Below are 24,775 nucleotides of genomic sequence, written 5' to 3'. Positions count from 1 at the left end.
TTATAATATGCTTCTATTCCCAAGCAAAGGGTGTGAGTTCTTTGAAGGAGGAACCGTATTATATTCTCGCCCAGAGTAGGAATTTCTAGCTAGAGTTATGTAGTATCGTCAAACAATAATTGAATCGGTCACATGACTGTAGCATGTTATTTGGTTTGCTCAGGTTGAATTTTCTATCTTAAGTTGTGTAACAATTTGTGTTAAATACTCAAATTGTGGGTTTTATAAATCTTATTCTCCACTCACAAACACTGTTTAAATGCATATTTATATAATTTATTACAATTAACCATCAATGTGCTAGCTTTCCGTTATTTCGAAAACTGAACAATTAAGAAAATATGGACAGTTGAACATGGTATTGTTTTCAAATAAACATAATTTTTACATATTCATCCAAACAATTTTGGAGTGGATTGTAATGAACGATTTTGATGTGGTATGGGGTTAATGCATGCTCGGTCCTGGGGTGATGTTTAGGGAGGAGGGGCAGATCAAGTTTAGTGTTCAGTAAAGCTAAGGAAAGGGTTACTACGCAGTCGTAATTAAATACCTTATGGGGATTATGACACGATTTGGGGGGACGTATGTCATGATTTTGGGGGAGATGCGCCATTGGCCTTGGGGAGGATGGGAACCTCTGTTCTGCAGAGCAGGGGGGAAGGAGGAAGTTATCCCAAGCACAGAGGCAAAAAGGGGTGCTAAATGAGTAAAAAAAAAAGTTTTGTAAATAAAGTTAGTCGCACATTCTGTGTAAATAATCTTGTGATATTAATTTGAAGTTGTTGTGTTGCAACAAAACAGATTATGTCAAAGAAAGTCCTTAAATGGGTAGAAATCATGTTCATCATGAGTTGAACACACAGACAGATTTGTCCAAGGTCCATCAGAAAATTAAAATTGAGTATTTGAACATTCATACCTATTTAAGTTGTTTCTACATGGAGTTCATGTTGGCCCCCCTCATGTCGGATTCCAAGCCAGAATATCCCTGACTAAGTGTAGGAAATATAGGCTGTGTCCGTAAGGTATGAAGTACAGACTTGAAGTATGGTCTTCATGGAAGTGACTTCACCTAGTGAAGCGCCAAGTACACAAGCATTCGAGACCATAGTTCGGAGTACGGATCGTTGCATACTTGGTGGGGTGATTTCCGCACTCGTTGTTCATTTGTTTGAAATGAAGGAGGTAGAAAGCCAGCAACATAGGTTTAGACCAGCAAGTTGTTGGTTGAAGTTCTTATAATGTGTGGAAATGTATGTATATGAACATTTGAAAATGCTACAGTATGTGATTTCTATATTGAAAAACAAGTATTTAAAGCGCAGGGAAAAAACTAGTCCTCAGTTTTATCTACTGATCGTATTTGACGCTGCAGTCAAAGTGCAATCCGAAAAAAAGACTTTCACTTCCAGTCCACGACTTCAAGACCGCACTGCAAGACCATACTCGGAGGATACTCTCGCTTCAAGTATGATTTTGCACCTTTCGGACATGACCATAGTTTTCATTTTGTGTTGTAACTATGACTTCGGGATTATGAGAATTAATGTAAGCAGCACATATATAAATGGAATTTGTATTATTATACACCATTAGTATAGCTATGACATATATCCACTAAAAAACTAAAAAATAAGCAGGCCAAACTGCACTGAAAAGCATTTATATAGGCACTAAAACTAAAAAATGGACATTACAATTTTATAAACTGTTAATAATAGGCATTTAATGCAACTTTATTGTTGTTTCTTTGTTGAATTTTTGGAATGGAAGCAATGAAAATTCTCTAAGTATTATTTTGTCACTAAAAATATTACTATATTTACAAAGGGTTTCTCCCAACTTCCCAAGAAGTTAATGGAGTAATATAATGTATTACACAGGATGTGACAGAAGGGACTTGTATCTTTCAGGGAAGTCCATTTTCTCTATGTGTGAGGGAAAGTCGACCACATCATGGAATTTTCCATTGCTGCAGCTTCTGTTCCAGTGGTGGTAGCAAAGATGCCACTTGTGCTTGTGGCTGTGCTATGCCAGGTCATTATCTTCTTATTTTCATTAGACTTTTTAAAGTATTATCATATATGTACAAGTGCATTCACAGGATTTTTTTTCCAGGAGGGCAAACAAATTTGCCCATAATGCTTCAGTTAAGTTACTGTATTTCCTTCATTGATTTATAGCAGTCTTACTTGTAGTCATCAGTCAATGAAGGTAATTTATTGTGGCCGAAATTATATTATATGTGTAAAATATATCATTTTTGGCCAACATTCATTTTGTAACCTAGGGAGCAATGGACTTCCTTTGACCTCCCCTTCTGACGCTCATGTATATGATTAAAAATCAGACATTGGTAGAACTTCAAAATTTATTTAGTGTTAGTAAGACATGATTTTTAGAATTATCATTGATTGTGCACATTGTATATCTGAAGATGTATTGAGTCAGATGAAGTATTTAGACAGATCCGGAAACTTTGTAAACTATGGTAAGTACGGTAATATGCTGTGATGGTTATCAAGGGAAATGTTACGATCTTTGCTACACAGGGTGTGAAATTTCTACATTTTTTTAGAATACCAAGATCATATGCATGCATGGACGTCTGGAAGGGGGTGCAAAAGGGGCCACGTCCCCCATGGACAATAAATGTCAAATTACATATTTTACATATATAATTTAAATTTAGTCATGGTAATTTATGTTAATTATGATGAGAGTCTTGTAGAAATATGATAAATTCAAACTGAGGGAATGTTTTTTGAGGCAATAACACTATTGGAGGGGAAAATATCCCTCGTTTGCCCCTGAAATAAAATACCTTGCATGTCCCTTTCTGGAAGGAATTCTGCAGAAGCAGTACAAATGTATAAACATTACTAAACTAATGAACTTACTAAATATTGTTTATTTCCAGGTGGATTCAAAGGGTGTGGCCATGGCCATTCAGGTCACCCTGGAAGAAACCATTGGTCGTGTTGTGGAAATGTACTGGAGAAATCAGAATGTGGTAGAATACCAGCAGTGTATCAGTTCACAATATGAACATTCTTTGGAAGAATTGAAGACTGGGTTGTATGCTTCTTGCAAGTGATTCTCATACATATAAAAATACTATTTGTAAATTAATTAAGAGATGATATGTACTTCAAAATGTTCCTATTATTTTGTATATTTTAATAATAAATATACTTAAATACAAGATAGTGTTACATTGATTGAATATGTATAACATAAGCAGAAACATATTTCAGTATTACACACACAGAGAGAGAGAGAGAGAGACACACACACACACACCAGACACTAAATTAAATATAATCAGTCTTTAGACATTACTTGTAAAGAGTAACTGTAACTTAGTTACTTTTCTCCCATAACAAGTAACAAAAAGGAGTATAATAAGATTTGTTTATTGAAAATAGAATGATAGCGGAAGAGGTTATTAGGATGTATACGAATAAGTATGTTAATCAGGTGTTATCTTCTGATGTCATTCTTAGGATGATTCATGATGTGGTTAATTGATGAAATGAAGTTATTTATCTCTGTGTTTTCAGATTAAAGAAAATTTTCATCTGCCAGATTTCTTTAAATGTCTTGAAGCAAAGATGCTTTTATGAAAGAGTGGATGAATTCGTGTTCATTAAAAATTATGTGAAAATGTTATACTTTTATCACCAAAATTGTCATTTCACATGTCTCGACAACAGATTGTTAGAGAGATCTCATTCCCATTCATAATTTCAATTTCTACTTAGAATCTTTCACTATTTCCACTTCCAGTCTTTGAAACTCCTTGCCCCCTGAAATCCGGAATGCACCTTCAGTACATGTTTTCAAGATGCAAGCTAAACACTTTTTACTAGGCACAAATTGAATTTGCTAAATTGCAGAAAAGTGCTGAAATCCATAATTCAACACACCATTTCAAACTCCATATTATTGTCAGAAATATGTGATTGTGTGTGTGTGCATGTGTGTTTCCTCTGTTGTTGTGTGCCTGTGTCTATAGGTTAGATTTCTATTCTTATATGTAATATTTCTCTTTTTTTGTTCCTTTGTAATTTTTATATTGATTTTCTTTTTTTAATATTTCAATGAAGACTACTAAATTCGTATTCAAAAACTGTTTAAACATGGTTAAGTGGATGAAAAGGCTCCACAGCCTTTTAACTTTGCCATGTAACAACAAGACAAAATAAATAAAAAAAATATAGCCTATGTGTTCTTAGAACACTAAGGAAGTAAGAGTATGTAATTTCAATCACCCTGGACACGCCACAGTTTCTTGGACTGTGTAATTAACAAAATTATAGTTTGCTATTCTAGAGAAAAGAAATAAAATATTAAATTTTCAAATATATGGGTCTGTTTTGAATCTTTTTACCTTTATGTTTTATATTTAAAAAATATGACGTTAACTATAATTTAATGAAAATGAATTTTAACTTTCATTATCATGTTTCATGCATGAAACATATTTAAGAGTTTTAGAGTTATACATATCTCATTTAGAATGAATTGAATGTAAATTGTAACCGAGTTACTTCCTCACGTTAGTAATTAATTTATTCAATTTTAAGAAGTAACTTTACAAACACACACAACCCTACCCTCAGTGGCGTGCCCAGGGGGGGGGGGTTGGTGGGGGTTAAACCTCCCCCATTGGTTTCGTCATTTAAAAAAATTCAAAGCAGAAATACATTTTATTTCATAAATTGCCAATATTGTAAAATGTTTACATTTGGCAATGAGAAATGTATTGCTTCTTCAATTACTTTTGATAATATTGGAGTTGAGTTACAGCAATGCACAGGCATTCATTCATTCCTTAGTCACTGAAAAGGAAAGAGAATTTCCTTCTCAGTATGGTCAAGAAAAGAGCCGTACCCCTTGGAATGCGAACTCAAGGAATCCCTCCTCCCCTTTCTTTCACCCACGATGACCCTCTTAGGAGAATGACCCTCCCTTTCCTGTTACGACAGTGCTGCTAACTTCCCATTTCTTTCTTTCCCCTTCTTATACCATTTATACCAGCAGAGCAAAGTTCTGTGAGATTTGAATCACTACAATTAGTAGGCAAAGTAAGTCAAAATCTTATTTCGCACCTGGATGCATATTTATTTCAAAATATCAATAATTATAATAATAATAATAATTGTTGCAGGCAGTAGCGAGGCATGGTTTTACGAAGTAGGCAATTGATGTTTTGTACAATAGCATGCCGGGAGGAAGGGAGGGATGCGTTATATAGCGCAACTGGCCCAGTCAGTTTCATAAACAAAATAAAAGCAATTAATATGCCAAAATATTATACGTTTTACTCTTGTGCTCTTTACAAATTAGATATTTTTTTCGCAACCAATTTCCAGCCTTCAGTTTATTGAATTTTCTTGTAACATGTGTGAAAGATCTCGCTTGAATTTGTGCGTAAATAATTTAGCAGTTGCCAACACTACTGACACTGACACTACTGGTTGCTGTCAACACTGGTGACGTAATTTGAGCTGGACCAAGCTGGATGCATGGTTCAGACATTCGACCGCCCGGTATCTTTCTCCCAAGTCCTGGTGTTCACTGGGGTTGCAGCGAGTTGCAGTCTGCAAGGTAGCAAGTCGAAGTGGTCGTGTTGTGTGTTACGTTTCTGCATGTGTAATAGATTTTTGACGTGGAACTAAAGATGGATAGAAAAAAGAGGAGAAATACATTATTAGATTATTTCAAAAAGAAACAAAAAATGGAAGTTGAAGCTTCACCTTCCACAAATAGAACGTCAGAAATGGTCGATTTAAGTTGAGAGGAATTCCATCCGAATTGCGAGAGTGAAACGTGCGAACTTTCAGACTCTTGATATTCAACAAGAAGGCATAACAGAAGATATTGCAAACCTTGTTGCAAAATTATGTCAAGGAACTGTCGAGGTAAGTGCCGTTCATTATTTGATAGCAGATATATCCATAGGCGGATTTAGAATTGTTTTTCTGGGAGGGCACAGCATGTGCTGTAAGCATACAATCGTGAGTGTGCAGGGGAGGGGTGTGCCCGCGTGTGTATGTCTGGAAGACGTGTGTAGGATGTCACCCTATATCACCAATAAACTTTCGCAGGGCGAGAGAACATTATGATGAACAAGTTTCCTCAATGATTTCAGGGGCCTCACCGATGGTGGTGTAATCAAAGAGGTCCTGGGTTTGATCCCCTGTGAAGGTGCATTGCACAGTGGTACGTATCCCGATTTAAACTTTAAGACCAGTCCCGATTAACGTATCTGAATATAAAATGGACTTTAAAATCATTTACTTTTTGTTTTGTTCACAAACCCTCGAAAAACGATATTACCTATCTTATAGATCCACCAAGGTATTTGAAACCCTGGCGTCGGAGCAGTGGCACTAATGTCTCTAGTGTATATGTATGCAACCACATTATAAAATCACGGTTGGCATGGACAGTTTTATTATTTTGTAGGAAAGGGATAAAGTTTGTATTACGACACGGGATAGACTAGATAGGCATCCTATTAACTGTAAATATTCCTTACAAATCTTCTGAATGTTTCTCTTGTACAAACGCAACAAATACAATAAGTAATATACGTGTGCAGTAATAAATTCATTTTCTGAAAGCATCTTTTCTGGCATCAGTGGTCGAAGTAGGGGATGCTGCCTTCAGTTAAGAAAGTTTCACAAATCATACCCCCAATTAGAATAATTTTCATATTGAGCATCCTCCACCTACTGTATTGTCTCCATGTTGATCCATACAAGGATGTACCCCCTTGTATTTCCAAAATCGATCAAACATCCCCTCCCTTTTCGGCTACGAATTTGCATTTCGAGCACTGTCTGGCAAGATTTTGTCGGGCTCAGTGACAGATCCTGTGGTGTGGTACTGGGCTTCGGAGCGGAAGGGGGGAGTGGCCCCTTCAACAGTTGGTTTCGCAGTTCCATAACGTTAACATTATACAAAATTCCTCTCCATAGACCTAATATGAAAATGAATATGACACATTAATGACACTGTAGTAGAAAATGTTAATTACTGAAGCGGTTCGTATTTGTTTGTCGACTGTCAAACAAATGTTTTGACCAATAATATAATAATACAATGCCAAAAATGTACACAATATTTAGCAAAACCATCTCCACAACAAGTACAATGTTGATTGAATTGATATTTTAAATCCACTTTATGCACAGTAAGGCTAATCGGGACTGGGCCTAAAGTTTAAAGTGAGATCCGAACCACTATTAGCCTCCACCGGGTATTGAACCCGGGACACCTTGATTACAAGGCGACGACGCTCACACTGAAATGAAACTGTGGTATCGTCATCTTGCAGCAATGCAAAGACGTCTAGTAAATGCTCTTGAAGCAATTGATATGTGCAGTGAAGTAATATTTCCCTGGGTAAACACACGTTTGCTCATATTATGTACAATCCCGGTAACAACAACATCAAATGAGAAATCATTCTCAACTTTGAGGCACTTGAAGACCTATCTTCGAAATACCATTTGCGAAGAAAGATTAAATGGGTTAGCTGCTCTGAACATTCACCGTGATATAAAAGTTACTTGTGACGACATACTGTCAGAACTCGCACAGAAACCTCGATGCCTAAATTTCAGAATTTAAATTGTTGAACTGTGGTACCTTATTTATTACTGTCTTTAAGACATCAAGTAGTCTTAATCTCTTTAATGTTGTTACAATGTTGAGTGCACATACTTTTTGTTTAAAAATTATATTTGAGCAATTAAATATAAAATATTAATAATTTGGAAATATTCAAGCAGGTGCTTTTATATGATGCAATAAAAACATGAAGCATCCATAGCAAATACATTGATTGCGTTCATTGGGGGTAAAATCCAAGTATATTAATTATCTAATTTATTACAAGAAATTTGACCTGTGAACTGGAAAATGTGTTAGATTCATAACCCCCCCTTACGAAAATCCTGGGCACGCGCCTGCCTACCCTATTAGTCAAGCATTTCTCGGCATGCTTTGATGAGCAAGGACGACTTTCAGGAAACAAATGGGAGGATGAAGCATCTGCTTCTAGTCTTCTTAAGGACTTGATATTGGTAAAATTGACTCGACACATTCCATGAAATTTTTCATCCGATTTATAAATGTAGGTTTATCTGTCCAGGACCGGAATCTTTTTTCTCGTACAATTTAAATTCGGTCCAAGTTGCATATTGTTTCATTGAAAAAGGTTCCTGGACCCTATTTTAATTGTTCCTGAAAAAAGGTTCCTGGATCATATTTAAATTGATGCGGGGAAAAAGGTTCCTGGACCGAATTCAAATTCTTCCGCAAAGAGGTTCCATACCTACACGAACTATCTCACGAAAATTTCCCCCATGTTATTATACTAATTTGCTATGTGTTTCATATTATCCAATTAGAAAAGCACAACGCCATACACTGACGTCATAAGCCTTCTTTTACGATGTAGTATAGACGGCCAGCAAACAGCAGAACAGTTATAGGAGTATTCCATATACCCCTACCTATTCCATAACCCCTCTTTTCCTCTACTCTTTTGATCGAAATACACATTTGCAGGGAATCGTCAGTTAATTAATTCTCACAAAAAGAGCTTGTGGCAACCACTGTGCGAATTTGAACAAATCATGAAAAAACTATGTGCACCATTGTAACGAAAAAAAAATTACATCAATGTTCCAATTGAGATCCTCAATTCTTGCGAATACCAGATATCAGTCAGTACAACATCAACAAAGCCTTTTAATTTAGAGAATGCCAAAGACACGTAAAGAAATAGGCATTTGTAGGCACTATAAAAATGCGTTTTTGGACTACCATAAAACGAACTTTAAACTTTAAAGCCTATGTGTTACTACAACGGAATTAAAAAGGCAAATAGGCAAAATTCCACACCCTAGACATTACTATTATTCTAAGTTCTAACTCGTTGCTTCGCCCTCTGAGACTGCTGGAGTGTATGTAGTCTGGGCAGTTCCTTTTGGATTGATTGATTTGGTTTATTTTACTTCGCTTTACATCCACTTTTGGCTAATCGCGAAGGTGGGTATGAGCGATGATATGATGATTTTGATGAAGGGACACTCACAAAGAACACGCATGCCGGGATTCGAATCCGGGATCGCTGGCGTTGTGGCGCAGTGTGCTAATCACTGAGGTCGGTCAGTTCCTTTTCGAGTTATACATAGGCAATACAGAAACGGGAAGTGAAAAAATTGATTATTAAGTAATATTTACTTTCATGAAATAACGAAGCGAAAGTGTAAATTCAACAATGATCTTGCAAGAAAATATCCAGAAACGAATATCAGGTAAAGTGTAAAGCGGCTGTCACTTTCCCCTGCTGTTGAAAGAGTGCTAGAAATGTTCGGGGCATTAAAATCATTTTTCTCTACACCATCTAAACTACCTAAAAATTTAATTCGGTTTTTAGAGATAAGTTAAAGCAAATCTTAATTGTTACATATTCTTTGTCATTTGTTAAATAACTGATTAGGAGATTGCTTTCGTTGCCTAAAGGTAAGAGGAAGTTATTGAAAGATATCACCTGAAAAGTATCTGTGAACAAAATGTTGGTGAGATTTTTTTATATTGCTTAAATTATAAGTAACAGTAAATGTGTTGCAATATTTTGCTATGTCCTCTTTTTTATGACTTTGTCCTCCTTTTTCGCCGTGCTCTGTCCTCTTTTTTCAATGTATGTGTCTGGTCACCCTATCTGCGGGCCACCTCTGGCCCGTGGGCCACTGGTTGAAGACCCCTGATGTAAGAACTCAAACTGACTCAGACTCCCAATGTTCGAGAACGTCCACAAAAATGAAGGATCATTGTGTATATTGAGAGAAATTTAACACCCATTGTTTGCCCAAGACACAGCAACTCAGCTGTCAACAGGGTGGCAACGAAAAAATAAAACACAGGAAGGAAAATGAAAGGGCCATTGTTTGTATGTTGATACGTGTTGCTTCTTCGAGAAACGATATCTCTGGCTGCAGGCGACGGAAATGTATGGGACTTGGACAGGCAGGTTCAAAATGCCTTGCCCCATATTATTATGAACCTTAAAGTGGGGAGTTGTATGAAAACTTCTTGCGTGCAAGAAAAATACAGAACACGGAGTTTAACTTGCACGCCGCAGTTTCCTAACTGTACAACGTTGCACTCATGGGCGTAACTTGGGACCTAATTTTGAAGGGGCAGAATCAAACTGGGCCTAATTTTGAGGGGGCAGAATCAAACTGGGCCCAATTTTGAGAGGGACAGAATCAAACTGGACCTAATTTTGAGAGGGGAAGAATCAAACTGGACCTAATTTTGAGAGGGACAGAAATCAAACTGGGCCTAATTTTGAGAGGGGCAGAATCAAACAGCCAAATTTTGAGAGGGGCGAATCAAACTAGGCCTAATTTTGAGGGGGTAGAATCAAATTTGGGGTTTAAGTTTGGGGGAAGAGATTCGAAACGTTTTCTATCCAATAAAAATAGCGTCCTGGATTATTTGCTAAATAACTGTGACGTTTGCGAAATCACAAATATTACTCTTTATTACTTTGTTCCTCAGGTGCCCTAACTTGTACATTTTTAATAAGCCTGATTTAGGGGGGGGGGGGCAAGTGCCGCCTCTTGCTACTGCCAAGTTACGCCTATGGTTGCACTCCTGCCATAGACTGGTCGCCACGCACACGCTCCGCGTGGCCCTGCTCCATATAGCTTCTAAAACCGTACCCCGTATAGCAGAGTATGACAACGTCTATGTTACCTAAATTGGTGCTTTGCGTCGATTAACCCAACAGTAAATTGAACGCCACTCAAACAATAAATCCGATCCTTGATCACACATAAATAACAATATGAAATTTCTTTCACTTAATTTTTTTTCCTTTTGGGCGAGCTGACTACCACTCACGATTTTCATGTTTAAATTTAAAAAAAAAAAAAAATTCCAGAAGCCTCGTGTCCAATGTTTTTGATGGTAATGTAAATATTTTAATATCACTTACAATACAACATGCCATTTTACCAGTCGAAAATCTCGTTGCCGTATTATTCAGAGACAAAAAGACAATACCATGTTAACGAAAGTAAAGCATTACGTTTCTTGAAAATTTATATTTGGAGTCCTGAGTATTTATTTTAATTATTATACTTTACCCTTTTTCTTCTTTTACTTGTAGGCTTATATTCTGTACCACTGGAATTTTCTGTTTCTCGAAGTAGTATTATGTTTTTAAATGTGTTCTTCAGACACTCGGACACAACTGAAATATTCGTAAATATACTAAACTTTTTTTTGAAATCATAAATATAAACTACGAATTTTTAAATGTAATGTATGTTATTTTTAATGTATTTTTCTTTGTTTCGTCATTTCAAAATTTGTAGGATGTAAAATCACAAACCACGGTATGGGGAGAAAATATGAAAGGACGCACATAAAATGTCGGTGCTTGGTCGTACAGGGGCGGGGGACCTTTCATCCTGCCTAGGGCGCTAAAATATCTAGCTACGGCACTGTTTATATGCCAGGATAGTCATGGTATTTCACTTTAAATAGTGAAAATCAAGGCTGTGGTTATCGGTCACCGGAATCTTGGGATTAAGTCCTTCTAGGCCTCTTCTCGCTTTCCCCCAAGTAATATTTCTTCAATATCTGAAGAGACGATCACCATTCAGGTAACAAGAGTTTTTCTTTTCTCCACCTGTATTTTGCTGGAAAATTAGAATGTGATTTAGGCAGTAAATATCCGATAATACTGAAGTTATCAATCCCGTAAATATCCCCTATACCCACCAATTCTCCAGATAATGGCTGTACATAAAACGAAGGCAAATATTTTACATGTTCTTTTATTTTATAATTAAGTTTTACAGTAAGCAGTAAGACTGATTCAATTTCATGCGAAGTTAAAACTTTGCACTTTCTCCAGGCACTTTTTGGCTTCGGTTTCCGCTGTAGGGTGTTTGCCTATCTGCGCTAGTCTCTCCCCTTCCATGCAAGACAACTTAGCACGGGCAAACATTTCCTTCTCCATAAATACTAGTCCCAATTTAACGTAAACCATTGGCAAATCCTTGTAGTTGAAAGAATCCCCATACACTAAAGCTGTTTGCAGATACCTCATCGCAGCGTCAACGTCTCCTTTTCCAAGACAAGCCTCTGATAGATCATGCAGGAGAACCATCAGCTGTGCAGGAAGAATTCCTTTAAGTCTTCGTGCCATTTGATAGGCTTCCTCAATATTTTCAACGGCTTCATCGTACCTCTTCTTAGCAAGGAGGTGCCTGCCGTACCAGAAGACTATGGTGACCCACAGTACTCTCGTCTCCTCGTCATGAGCACCTCTCCTCATCTTCTTTTGTTGAATCTTCTTGCAGAACTTGAAGCCTTCCTCCGCCATCTTGTCATTCTGCATGGCGTCGTACATCCTAGTTAACTTGAGGCAGAAGCTGACGATGGAATTGTCGTTTTCTGGTGTTCTTTCCTTTGTGAGTCTCTCGATTACATCCACCAAGAGCTTCTCTGCTCTGTCCAGATGACCTGAACGAAACGCAATGCCTGCCAACATGTCTTGTATGTAAGTTATCCCTGCTACTATTTCTTTCTCTTTGGCATATTCTAAAGCCATCTGGAGGATCTGCTCGGCTCTTTTGTAGTTTCCATCCTAAAATCAGACAAATATATGTAATATATTTTCATGTAGGGATGACAAGATAATAAATGAGAATCGAGCAACCTGCTATAAGGATTAAATCTTTTTCTTTGGCGATTATAAACACAAGGTTTGAATTTTCAGTTATATTCAATATCAAACCTTTATTATGTACAACAGTTTGATCTCTACTCTGTACAAGTCGGCCCCTGTAGCGGAGTGGTTAGCACATCGCGCTACGACGCCAGGGGTCCCGGATTCGAATCCTGGCCTGGGCATGGCTATTTGTGAGTGTCCATTCATCAATTTCATCATATCATCACTCATCCCCATCTTCGCAAATTAGCCAAAAGTGGCACAAAAAGCGAAGTAAAATAAAGCAAATCAAATCAAAGTTACTCTGTATAACTGTCAGTCATCTCTTTGAATATTCTGTTGCCTTTGCAATGTTTATTTAATACCAGGTGTTTCTTTTTAGAGGCTATAAATCTGCAATAGTATACTACCATTTGACGGGCCGGTTGAATTTTGTTCGGCTGTCATTGTTTACTTGTTTCAGACTGCTGATCGTCGCACTCCTTGTTGGCAAACCTATACTATGTCCCGGGAATCTCTGGAGCAACCGAACGAAAGCAAGTCTGCGCAAGTAGTGGATCGAGAGGTCTCGACCAATGAACAACTGCAAGGGAACGGGATAGCGTGGAAGGGGAAATCGCGGCTGAAGTTACGAGCCTTTGCAGCAGCGTGTACTAATTCGTTTCGCTCTATTCTGTACCGTTATGCGCGGCCTTGCTCCAGAGATTCCCGGGATAGAGTATACCGTAAGCGCATAGCTTCCTCCCTTCTGCGGTTTTAAACGACAGCAAGGGTATCCGGAGAATGGAGGTGGGGGGTATTGCCCGTTCCCAGGAAAATAAATGTCAGCCTAAAATTATACTATATTTCACACATACAGTTTCATTTCAGACACTTGCGTTAATCATTATCAAGTAGAGGAGACTGGTGCACATTTGAACACTCCACCGATTTTATCGTTTTATTTCATAGTCAAAATTGTTTTATTACTTTTGAATACAAAAACAGTCCTCTAGTACATGTAAACATATTTTTCACACAAAAATCATGGTTAAACAAAACATAGGTGCTCGTAATATGTTCAAATCTGCACCGTGCATGAGGCACTTTTGAAGAATGCTTTGTTTTTATTAACTTTACTGATTAACGAAATGTTTAACATATTATACAGGGTGGCGCACGATATGATCCACCATTTGTTTTTTGTTTTCTTCAGATCTGAGATGAGGAATGACGTCATGTGTGCCAACAGCAGTTGCAGTAGTCATTGGAAATATCGTGTGATGAAAACTGAAGCGTAGTGCATCCACCTGTCCCCAGGGGGCTAGAGTATACAACATGGCGGACAAAGGAGGACTTACGACGGAACAGCGATCAGCAACTGTGCTATTTTTCGCCGAAACGAAGAGCATTGTGGGGACTCAGAGGCGCTTTCGTGCACATTTCCAAACTCGGTGGCCCCCCTCGAGTAAAACGATACACAAACTGCATGAAAAGTTTCTAGTGGAAGGAACAGTACTGGAATCAAAGCGTGATCGTCGTAAACCTGTGCGTTCGCCTGAGAATATTGAAGCCGCCCGCGTCGCTGTGCAGAGAAGTCCTGGCAAATCGACCAGAAAAGCAGCGACACAACTTGGGATATCAAGACGTTCTGTTCAAAGGATTTTTAAAAGTGATCTCCACATGTATCCGTACAAGATTACCGTGGTGCAAAAACTCACAAATGAATAGAAACAGAAGAGATTAACCTTCGCTAATTGGACCGAGGGTATCAATGCAACACTATACAACGTGTGGTTCTCCGACGATGCGCACCATTTGGATGGTGTGGTTAACAAACAAAATGTGCGCTTTTGGGCAGCTGAGAATCCACGAGTGCTTCATGAAAAAGTTAGCCATGCACCGAAGGTTACGGTCTGGGCCGCTATCTCCAGTCATGGTCTGATCGGACCCTTTTTCTTTGAGGAGACAGTAAACAGTGAACGTTACTTGACCATGCTCCGCAATAGTTTTATTCCATAGCTTCTTGCCACAGCTTTACTGTTCAATACGCAGTGGTTTATGCAAGACGGTGCAAGGCCACACACAGCAAATAGTGTGCTGGATTTTTTGCACGACATTTTCAATTTTCGTGTAATTTCAAACAGATTTCCTGATCGTATCGCTGGTGGACAATCCTGGCCTACATATAGCCCAGATCTCAACCCCTGTGATTATTTTCTTTGGGGTTTTTTGAAGGACAAGATTTTCGGAAAAAACCTCAAGATTTAATGGAACTGCGAAGACTTATTGTTCAGGCTTGCAGTGAAATTACGGAACCCATGTGCCGTAGGGTAATTGGAAATATTAGTGTTCGCTTGACAGAGGTTAAAAGTCTAAAAAGGTTGCCATATTGAGCATGTATTTCAGTAGTACGTTTTTCCAAAGTGTAACATTTGTGTCATTTATGTTTCATTGAGACATTCTTTATAATATAGTTTTTATTCAACAACAAAATGGTGGATCATTTGGTGCGCCACCCTGTACGTTTACGTGATCTTAGTTTCCAAAATCTTAGTTGAAGCATTTCAGTGCTTGAATGCGGGTTGTTCTCCCTGCACCAAAGGGCTGTAGTAATTTCAAAATATGTTGCTTCTTTTCGATATTTTTAATAGCATATTTCTCTGGAAATACAAATTTCCACGAACACTTACAAAGAACACCCGTGACCACTCCGGGATTCGAACCCCTGACGTCGTCGCGCGCTGTGCTAACCACTACGCCATGGAGGTCGGCTTTTCGCAATGAGAGGTCAGGGTGTTGCCGGTCATCAAATCATACCCAGTAGTTTCGTGTCCCATGCCTCGGGATATTTGCAGCCTCTGCAGCCTAATTTCCAAGTGTAATCGTATGCGAATTGCTGTCCGTTTCTTTGTCTACGTTCGAACCATCTTTAGCCTAGATAGAACATATTGCACAATGCACCCATACCCAGGCCGGAATTCGAACCCAGGACCCCAAGCGTCGTAGCGCGATGTGCTACCACTCACTCCGCCACGGGGACCGGCAAAATGTTTAATTGAAAAATGTATTTGCTCCAATATTATTGAAGAGGGTGAAAGTGTTGCCTTAACGAGATTTTGGAAGATTTTTATTATCTGTTCGTATTTGCAATAAAGAAAAACTTAGTGTTTTGCAACTTCCATGTAATGTAAAATCACAGTTTTATGGCTCGCGATTATAATAGTTCTTGATTCACGAGTATCATCTACTAATATTCTACGTTCGTAAACAGTAGCGGCGATTCGGTGCCAAAACCGGAGGGGCAAGGACTGTTTATTTTCTCTTGGTAGGCAAGGCTTATGTGACAAATGCCGGGGCAACTTTCCCCACTGTCCCCATAATCGACCCCACTGTTCGTAAACTTTTTATTGTCTACTATCGGCACATAAACTAGAAGTCAATCACAGCACTACACTTTGGCCGTAAAGAACAAAATTAATTGATTCGAATCAGTGGTCCGTGATACGTGGTCTTGTACGCCAGAGTACTTCGGCTCCAGTGTGACCGCCACATTTATTTACATTGTGTTGTTTGTTATAACATGCCAGTGTATACGTTCAGCCGAAACCGGATCCAATATGACCCTACCCTAAGGCTAAGACAATTGCAACTTACTTTGAAATATAATTGAGCCAATACTATGGTGTGAATGAGTTCCTTTTCTCCATCAACTACTTCTTCATCCATTCCACCAAAGAGTGCAGCGCTGCTTAGAAGACTACATGCAAGTGTGGTATTCGCTAACTTGTCGTTTGTTTCACTGAATAGCGTTCGGATATAGTTTCTACATGCTTTCCAGTTACATACGATTTGATCTTGTCGAACCCAAATATCAAATAGCTTGTCGCCCACACGTTTCCTATTTAAAAACCTGGAAGCATTTCGTGCATTACTAAACAAGCTTTTGACGTTATTGGCCATTGCACAGGTTGAACCGATGTATAAAATAGGCACATTTTCAATTTCTGTTCATTTTAAACTTAATTTCAATCCAGCATTATCCACAAAACGTCGACATCCCAAGAAAGACCTTATTTGAAGAAAATGACAATCGAAAACACTAAACAGTGCTGCCAAGCCGGATACGCATAGAAGAGCTAAATTGCACTTTAAATGGAGCTAAATGACTTTCAAGGAACTAGATATTCGAATGCGCTATAAACGGCTTTAAGCAGTGCTTCCTAAAGTACTTTTAGGTAATGAAGTGTCTGGGGGGATGGGAAAGTTGGGGGTACTGTTGCGTACTGTTCATCCTTAAATAGCTTAAGTCCAGCTTAGGTATGTCGTATGTGTTAACTTTTTAGGTTCTTAGCTACACCGGATGTTTCACGCGGCTTCCTCAGGAGTAGCCCGAGAAGACCAAAACTAAAAGCACACTTGATGTATGGTCTTGTCAGAAGTGATCAGTGAAGTGCACTGAGGAGTAGGGCTAGTCTAGCAGAGATAGATCAATCAATCTCACACGATAATTATTTTCAAATCAGAATATTTATTGTCTTGTTAAAGCCACAGTTCATATGCAACACTTTTCACGCGCTTCTCGTCCCTCGGTGCGATCTGCGAGGGCAAAGCAGGCCTAGCTCGCTCTTCCTCAGCCTCACCAGTTCCAGGTAGAAACGACCGCCCGAACGGAAAGGGAAGATTTCTGCCACTACCTCCCTTGCCTCCTCGCCCCCAGCTGCAATGGTTGAAAGCCAGTGCTTTCAAGTCCCCTAGTCTATTTACAGATAGGGGATTGGTTCCTTCGATTTATTTCTAAATCCTTTAAAGAACTCAGGGGAAAATTATCTGCAGTACTTATGTTCTCTGTATTTACACCACAACTTTTTACACGTTGTAGAATATGTATGTATAATGTGTAGGGTGACCAGACGTTCTCTTTAATCCGGACATGTCCTCCTTTTTAGGTGTCTGTCCGGCGTCCGGGCGGATTTTTTAGAAATCGGTAAATGTCCTCCTTTTTTGGAAAGAGTTTAGCATCGACTATAGCACATGTGCTGCATCAATAATGCAATGCTTCCACACATAACGATCATCGTATCACTTGGGACGCGTTAAGTATTCGAGCAATGCTCACCTAGCATCTGGGAGTTGAACACGATCACTCTCCCGACTGAGTCATTAGCGGAGGTGTGCGGGATCCAAAATAGCCGGTACCGAGAGCGGTAAAAAGAATTTCCCAGATGGCCATTTGACTTCGGCCTCGCGAGGCCCGGCCTCCGAGTTGAAGGTCGGCCTCAGTCTCCGAACTCCAACTCGGTATCTGGCCTCACACAGCCTCAGCCTCAGCCTCGCACAGCCTCGCAATGGTCGTGGAGGCCGAGGCTGAGTCTGGGCCTCATGAGGCCCAGCCTCCAGAGGCTGGACATCTCTGGTCCCGATCTCAACTTCGAGGAATGATTTCCAGACTTTTCAGGATCCCGAGCAGTCAGGAACTTTCAATTGGTCCTTTTTAAAAGTGGTTCATTCTTGATGTTTTCTTGCATTGTAAGTGCCTTGACACTTCTCGGAAATTGTAAAAAAAGAAATAATAATAAAATAAAAGACAGTGACGTAAAATTCGTGATTTCCACAGCATCGGGAAATTTTTAAACATTTCCTATCCCGAAAATTTCCCGGCTTGGTCCGGAAATCGCGATTCTCTCCCGTCCCGACCCGCACACTCCCAGTCATTAGCAGGGTTGCTAAAGGTCCAGGAATTTTAAAATAAATTCAATTCCTGTCCCGGAGAGAAAACCAGCACGCGTAAATGGGTTTTTGGACTGTAAAAAATCTTTTTATCTGGAAAGTATTTCAATTCGGTGGAACTTTTTTGCGGATGAATTTTTTTACGGTCCAGGAACCTTTTTTCGGGATGAATTTAAATTCGATCCAGGAACATTTTTTCCCGAATCAATTTACATACGGTCTAGGAACCTTTTTCAGGATCAATTAAAATACCTTTTTTCAATAAAACAATACGCAACATGGTATTAGAATTTATGGGTTCCTGAATCTTTAACAACCCTGGTCATTAGTACGTATTATTCTAAGTCGTTGCTTCGCAATCTGAGACTTCTGAACACATGTAATCTGAGCAGTTAATTTTCGATTTATTGATATGGTTTATTTTAATTCGCTTTTCTGCCTCTTTTGGCTAATCGCAAAGATGAGGATGAGCGATGATATGATGATTTTGATGAAGGGAGACACACAAAGAATATTCATTGTCAGGCTGGGATTCGAACCCGGAACCTCTGGCGTTGTGGCACGGTGTGCTAACCACTCCGCCACAGAGGTCGGCGAGTTCATTTTAGAGTCAAATATACTCTATACAGAAATTATAATGGACCAGAATTCTATCCCATGTATAGGAGTGCAAAGTATACCAGTCCTTATGTATGCAGACGACATAGTCATCTTGTCCGAGACAATAGAGGGTCTTCAAAGGGGCAAAGATAGCATATATGAGGGGTGCATCAAATATAAAATGAAGGCAAACATTAAAAAAACAAAAATCATTGCTTTCAAAAATGGCTACATATTTAGCAGACAGGAGACATGGACATACGGGGATGATTTAATCGAGCGGGTTAAAAACTTCACATACGTGGGGCAACACTCTCCATGACAGGGAGCTGGACACACCACATAAGGGCAAGAAAAACTAAAACAAAATTTGCAATAGAACAAGTCATAAGGACAATAAATAAGGCACCTCAAATGTCTTTCCCGGTCATTCAAAATCTCTATTCATCAATAGTATTAGGTACATTAAACTATGGAGTAGAACTATGGGGGTTAATGGGGGACAACACAATAATTGGCATACAAACCGAATGTGATTATCACAAGAGGGCCAAACTACGCTGAGGGGACAATGTTTGGAAATACAGACAAGGGAGGAAAACGTTTACAGCTGGGGTTTGGAAGTGAAAAATATCTTATATAATAGCGGAATGGGTTGGGTATGGGAAGAGGGAGGAAGGGGGGATCTCAACAGAAAATCAAATCAGAGACAGGTTACTGGACATAGACAGACAAGAAATAATAGCAGACTGCCAGACAAAGACCTCAATCAGGGAACAGCTAAGAGTAAGAGAATAGGGTGAAAGCGAAATATATCCAAGTTGTGGAAAAAATGAAAGAGGCGCGCTGGCATGGTTCAGATTAGGGGGATGGAAACAACTAAGAAAGATAAACGAAGCAGGGGAAACAATATGTCCTTTGTGCGATGGGGAGGAGACGGACAAGCATATCCTACTGAACTGCCCTTCTACACGTGACCTAAGGGACAAATGGATGAAAAACCTAACAGGGAGGGAGGTGATAGAAGTGGTAGACGACAGAATAAAGATAAAGGAAGCGGGGCAGCAAGTGGGGAAATACCTGGGAGAAGTAAGAGAACGGCGGGGGAAAGCTATTAGAGAAGGTAGCGAAATGAGTGATCATGCTCCAGACGAGCCATCTTTATAGTGTAAGTGTGTGTATAGTAAAATGTATGCGTTTTTGTGAGACTGCAGAAAAAGAGAAGTGGGGAGACGAAGAAGGAAGAAAGACCGGAAGAAGAACTGTTGAGGGAGGGGAAGAATGTGTATATAGGGGAGAAAGTAAGAGACAGCTTAAAAGAAAACTAAATGTAACAAAATATTGTAGAATAATCAAAACTATGTAGTGCGTACAGCCTATGGCTCGCACAGAAAGAAAATAAATCTAAATCTATACAGAAAGCGTAGTGAGAATTTTGATTATTAAGTCATACTTACTTTTATGAAATAACGAAGCGAAAGTGTAAATTCATCAATGATCTTGCAAGAAAATATCCAGGATGGAAGAAACGAATATGAGGTAAAGTGTAAGGTGACTGTCACTTTCCCCTGCTGTTGAAAGATTGCAAAAATATTCCTGGCATTACAATCATATTTCCTGACACAATCTAAACTACCTAAAATTTAAATTCGTTTTTTGGAAATAAGTTAAAGTGAAGCTTACTTGTAACATTTTCATTCACATATGGGGATATTGCATTCTAATATCCAAGAATTGGAAAGAAGAGTAAAATTCTGTGCTTCAAACTATAGATATTCTTAGTTATGATTGTCATGTTAAACAATAGATTAGGAGATTGCTTTCGTCGCTTAAAAGTAGGAGGAATTTATTGAAAAATCATCAGAATTATCTGTGAGTAAAGTGTTGGTAGTTTGTTTTTTTTAATTTTGATTAAATTATGAGTAATTTCAAAATGTGTTGCCATTTTTTGCGGTGTCCTCCTTTTTATGACTTTGTCCTCCTTTTTCACCATGCTCTGTCCTCTTTTTTGAATGTGTGTGTATGGTCACCCTAATAATGTGGGATGTAGTTTTATTATTTATGAAATGGAAACGCATTATGTGCAGACAATAATGTTGTGCTTATATGCAATAATATCATATGATTTCTTTATCTTTTTTTCAAATATGTTACATATAATGATTAAATAAGAAATATTTGCTCAGGCTCCCTCTCGCTCTCGTTTTAGTAGTGTTTTATTTAAATATACTAATCTCTTGGTCTCCAATAAAAAAAATGGGTAAGCTAAACAATCATAAATACGGACGTATTTATTTGGGCAAGAGAACGCGCGTTCATATTGTTGTTGTTGTTGTTGGTTTGGTATATTTTACTTCGCTCTTCTGCCCCATTTGGTTATCGCGAAAATCAGGATGAGTGATGATATGATGAAATTGATGAAGGGACCTCACAAACAACAATCCAGGCCGTGATTCGAACCCGTGATGAGCGTGATTTTCTTGCTCCTATGTGTTGTACTCTGCATTGAATAATGAAATAATTTGGAATGAAAAATGTATCCCAGAACTCAAAAAGCCAAATTAATATTATTGAAGAAACTACAAAAAAGTGTGTTTTGTTACCGGGTTCTCTCCTCTAATACGTTGAGAATTCTATACTCCTGATTTCACAGTGCCCTGTAGATGCACTAGGAGGGATTTTTTTTTAAAGCGTTGCTCTTCTATCACTCTACCTACCTTCTGCCATGAAGATAAACTTTGATTAAATTTAGCAGGTGAAAGGTGGATGCAAAGGAACACTCATCTCATGCACAGGCCAGGGCTCGAGCCCGGATCCTTCAGTAACGAGATCGTGTGATGGAGAAATTAGGGAAATCGAGCAATGCAAAAAAATTGGAAAAATCGTTAATCGTATACAAAGATGATGATGTTTCAAAAATTCAATTGAAAATTACCACTGAGGAAAAATGCAGTTTGTTTTACCGATACCTATGTACTCATCTTTCCACTCATCTTTGTTGTCGGCCGACCTCCGTGGGTGAGTACAAGTGGTCCGTGATCGGTACCCGATTGAGGCACATATTAGTTCGGATCCCACTTTAAACTATAGGCTCAGTTCCGATTAGTCCTTCTGTGCATAAAGTGGACTTATAACACCAAATCGACAAACAAATCAACCAACCGTGGGGTAGTGGTTATCATAGTGCGCTACAACACCTGGAGTTCCGGGTTCGAACCCCGACCTGGGCATAGATGTTTTTTGTGTTTGTTCCTTCATTAATCTTATCGTATCATCTTCGCAATTAACGAAATGTGACAAAAACCGACGGTAAGTAACAAAAATTAAATCAAATTATTGATTGATTGGGTTAATTTCACTCCGCATTCCCGCCACTTTTGGCTATTCAGGAAGATGATACGATAAAATTGATGAAGGGACACACACACACACACACACACACACACACACACACACACACACACAAAGAACACCTATGACCAAGCCAAGATTCGAACCTGGGATCTCTGGTTTAGTAGTCAAATCAAATCATCTTTCATTTTCGAAAGGGGGTGGGAGTTTATGTACTTTTTTTAGTACTCATTCATCATTTTGCAATCTTTTCCTGTTTTTGACGCTCTTTTTTTTAGGAATACCGGACCTTAAAGGGGGGGAGGGGTATGACCTACACCAACCTCCTCCACTGATGGCTGCCCCAAATGTCGACGTCACTGCACGTCACGAGAAGTGACATCACCAGATCTGTTAAATTTTTCACCTAGCGCAGTTCGAAACGAGCAATCGAGGCCGCAGCATGCAGTAAATGACATAATTTTACTGTACTCGTTCGCTTGTTGCTCACTTGTTTGAAATCGGTCATGCAAGTCGAAAGTCAGCCAGATATTGTTTGAAGTTCTTGTAATGCATGGAAATGTAAGTCTTGAACTCAGATTTGCCTCCCATGGCAAAAGGTTGGATACCTCCACGTTAAAAGTGTAAATTTAATATATTTCGTTCCAGCGCCATCGCCGGGAAATTGTTGAACTACATATTATTTACCTCCCTTTGGAAAAGATTTGATATTCCATGTTAAAACAGTGATTTTATTATAGTTGATTCGATTCCAGAGCCAACATCATAAAATTGCTGAACTACACATTACTCACCTCCCTTGGGAAATCATTAAATACTTCAATGTTAAATGCGTGATTAAAATATATTTGATTTCAGCGCGATCATCGGGAAATGGCTGAACTATAGATTATTTACACCCCGTGGGAAAATATTGGATAGCTCCATGTTAAAACCGTGATTTTAATATACAAAGCATTCCCTGACATTCGCTACGAGACTCTGAGGCAAGCGGCCTTGCCTCAGCGCTTGTCTTTCCCTGTGAATGGGTCCGCGACAGTCGCACGCTACAGTCTGTTTTTTCGCTCTCCCTGCCTCATCTCCCTTTCCCTTTCTGTTGACGTTGCAGACTGACGCCAGTATAATCCTCCCTCGGAAGTTGTGTTGTGTCGTGTCCGTGTGTTGAAGATTGTGGCTTAATATGGCACCACAAAAGTTTACATTACCACAAAGGATTTATCTTGTCGAGTGGTATTTCGGAAAGAGGAATTGTGGAGAAGTGCGACGACGTTTTGCAACGAAATTTCCTGGTGTTCCCGTTCCACATAGGACCACTATATTAAACCTCGTAAAAAGTTTAGAGTAACAAGGTCAGTTCTGAATAAAGTGGAAAGAAAAATGGGGAAATCTAAAAAAATAAAGTATACAAAGACAATCCGCACACCATCCGCGAGTTAAAAGAGAGTATTGTACGAGAAATCGGGAGAATTACAATAGACGAACTTTCACGTGTAAATGCCAATTTCCTTCTGAGATGCCAGTAATGTGTTACAGCAGAAGGACATCATTTTCAATGCCTTCTGTAGTCAAGTTTAGTACACAATATGAAAACTGTAATTTTAATAGCTGATTCTAGCGACTGTCGCGAACCCGTTCACCGGAAAAGACAAGCGCTGATGCCGGGCCGCTTGCCGCCGAGTCTCCTAGCGAATGTCAGGGAATGCTCTATATATGATCCCAGCGCCATCATCGGGAAATGCCTGAACTATAGATTATTTACATCCCATGGGAAAAGGTTGGATAACTCCATGTTATAACCATGATTTTAATATATGTGATTTGAGCGCCATCATCGGGAAGTGGTTGAACTACAGATTTACGTCCCATTGGAAAAGATTGGATATCTCCGTGTTAAATGCGTCGTTTTAATATGGCCGAGTCTGCTGCCACGCACTTGTCAGCAGTAAGAATAAGCTTCAAATTTGCTCCTGCCACGTAATTCGTCTGCTAAGAGGATGCTACAAAGCTTAAGAACAGATTGAGATGAGAGAAATGCAAGTTTATGATTAGTGGGAATGAATGTACAGGTAATTTAAAACCTTTTTCTTTAGAAAGCATTTAGCGATATTATTTTAATACTAACAGAACATTACCTAACTTCGAGAGCATTTAGGTTTATTATTAGAAGAATCCTAAGGGACCTAATCTTAAATCATTTTTGTGTAAGTAATCGCTAAAAGCGTTCCGAAAGTCTTAACGAAACGAACGCATTCAACGAAAATAACTGGGCTCGTGAATCTGGTGAAACCAGTTATTTTACGGACTTATGGGACACTCTAGGCGAAAGCGCAGGCGCAGCGT

General features: G+C 39.0%; 2 protein-coding genes across 2 annotated transcripts in view; one reads left to right on the top strand and one right to left on the bottom strand.

Annotated features, from left to right (window-relative positions):
* Positions 1-3,202, top strand: part of LOC146000874 (E3 ubiquitin-protein ligase TRIM45) — a 118,106-nt gene extending 114,904 nt beyond the window's left edge. The window contains exons 7-8 of the mRNA XM_083138405.1: positions 1,917-2,040; positions 2,924-3,202. Coding sequence (XP_082994531.1) covers positions 1,917-2,040; positions 2,924-3,051 — 252 coding nt within the window. The 3' untranslated portion in view covers positions 3,052-3,202. The remainder of the gene's footprint in view (positions 1-1,916; positions 2,041-2,923) is intronic.
* Positions 3,203-11,879: 8,677 nt separating this feature from the next.
* LOC145988332 (tetratricopeptide repeat protein 19, mitochondrial-like) lies at positions 11,880-16,768 on the bottom strand. The gene is made up of 2 exons (XM_083123203.1): positions 16,412-16,768; positions 11,880-12,691 (listed from the first exon to the last, which is right to left on the bottom strand). The coding sequence occupies exons 1-2, from the start codon at positions 16,715-16,717 to the stop codon at positions 11,924-11,926; spliced, it is 1,074 nt and encodes a 357-aa protein (XP_082979329.1). The 5' UTR covers positions 16,718-16,768; the 3' UTR covers positions 11,880-11,923.
* Between the last annotated feature and the right edge of the window lie 8,007 nt (positions 16,769-24,775).

Source organism: Lepisma saccharinum, chromosome 1, assembly GCF_977018435.1.
Source record: "Lepisma saccharinum chromosome 1, izLepSacc3.1, whole genome shotgun sequence".
NCBI lineage: Eukaryota > Metazoa > Arthropoda > Insecta > Zygentoma > Lepismatidae > Lepisma > Lepisma saccharinum.
The sequence above is the reverse complement of the archived record's forward strand: the minus strand, read 5'-3'. Positions and strand labels throughout refer to the sequence as shown.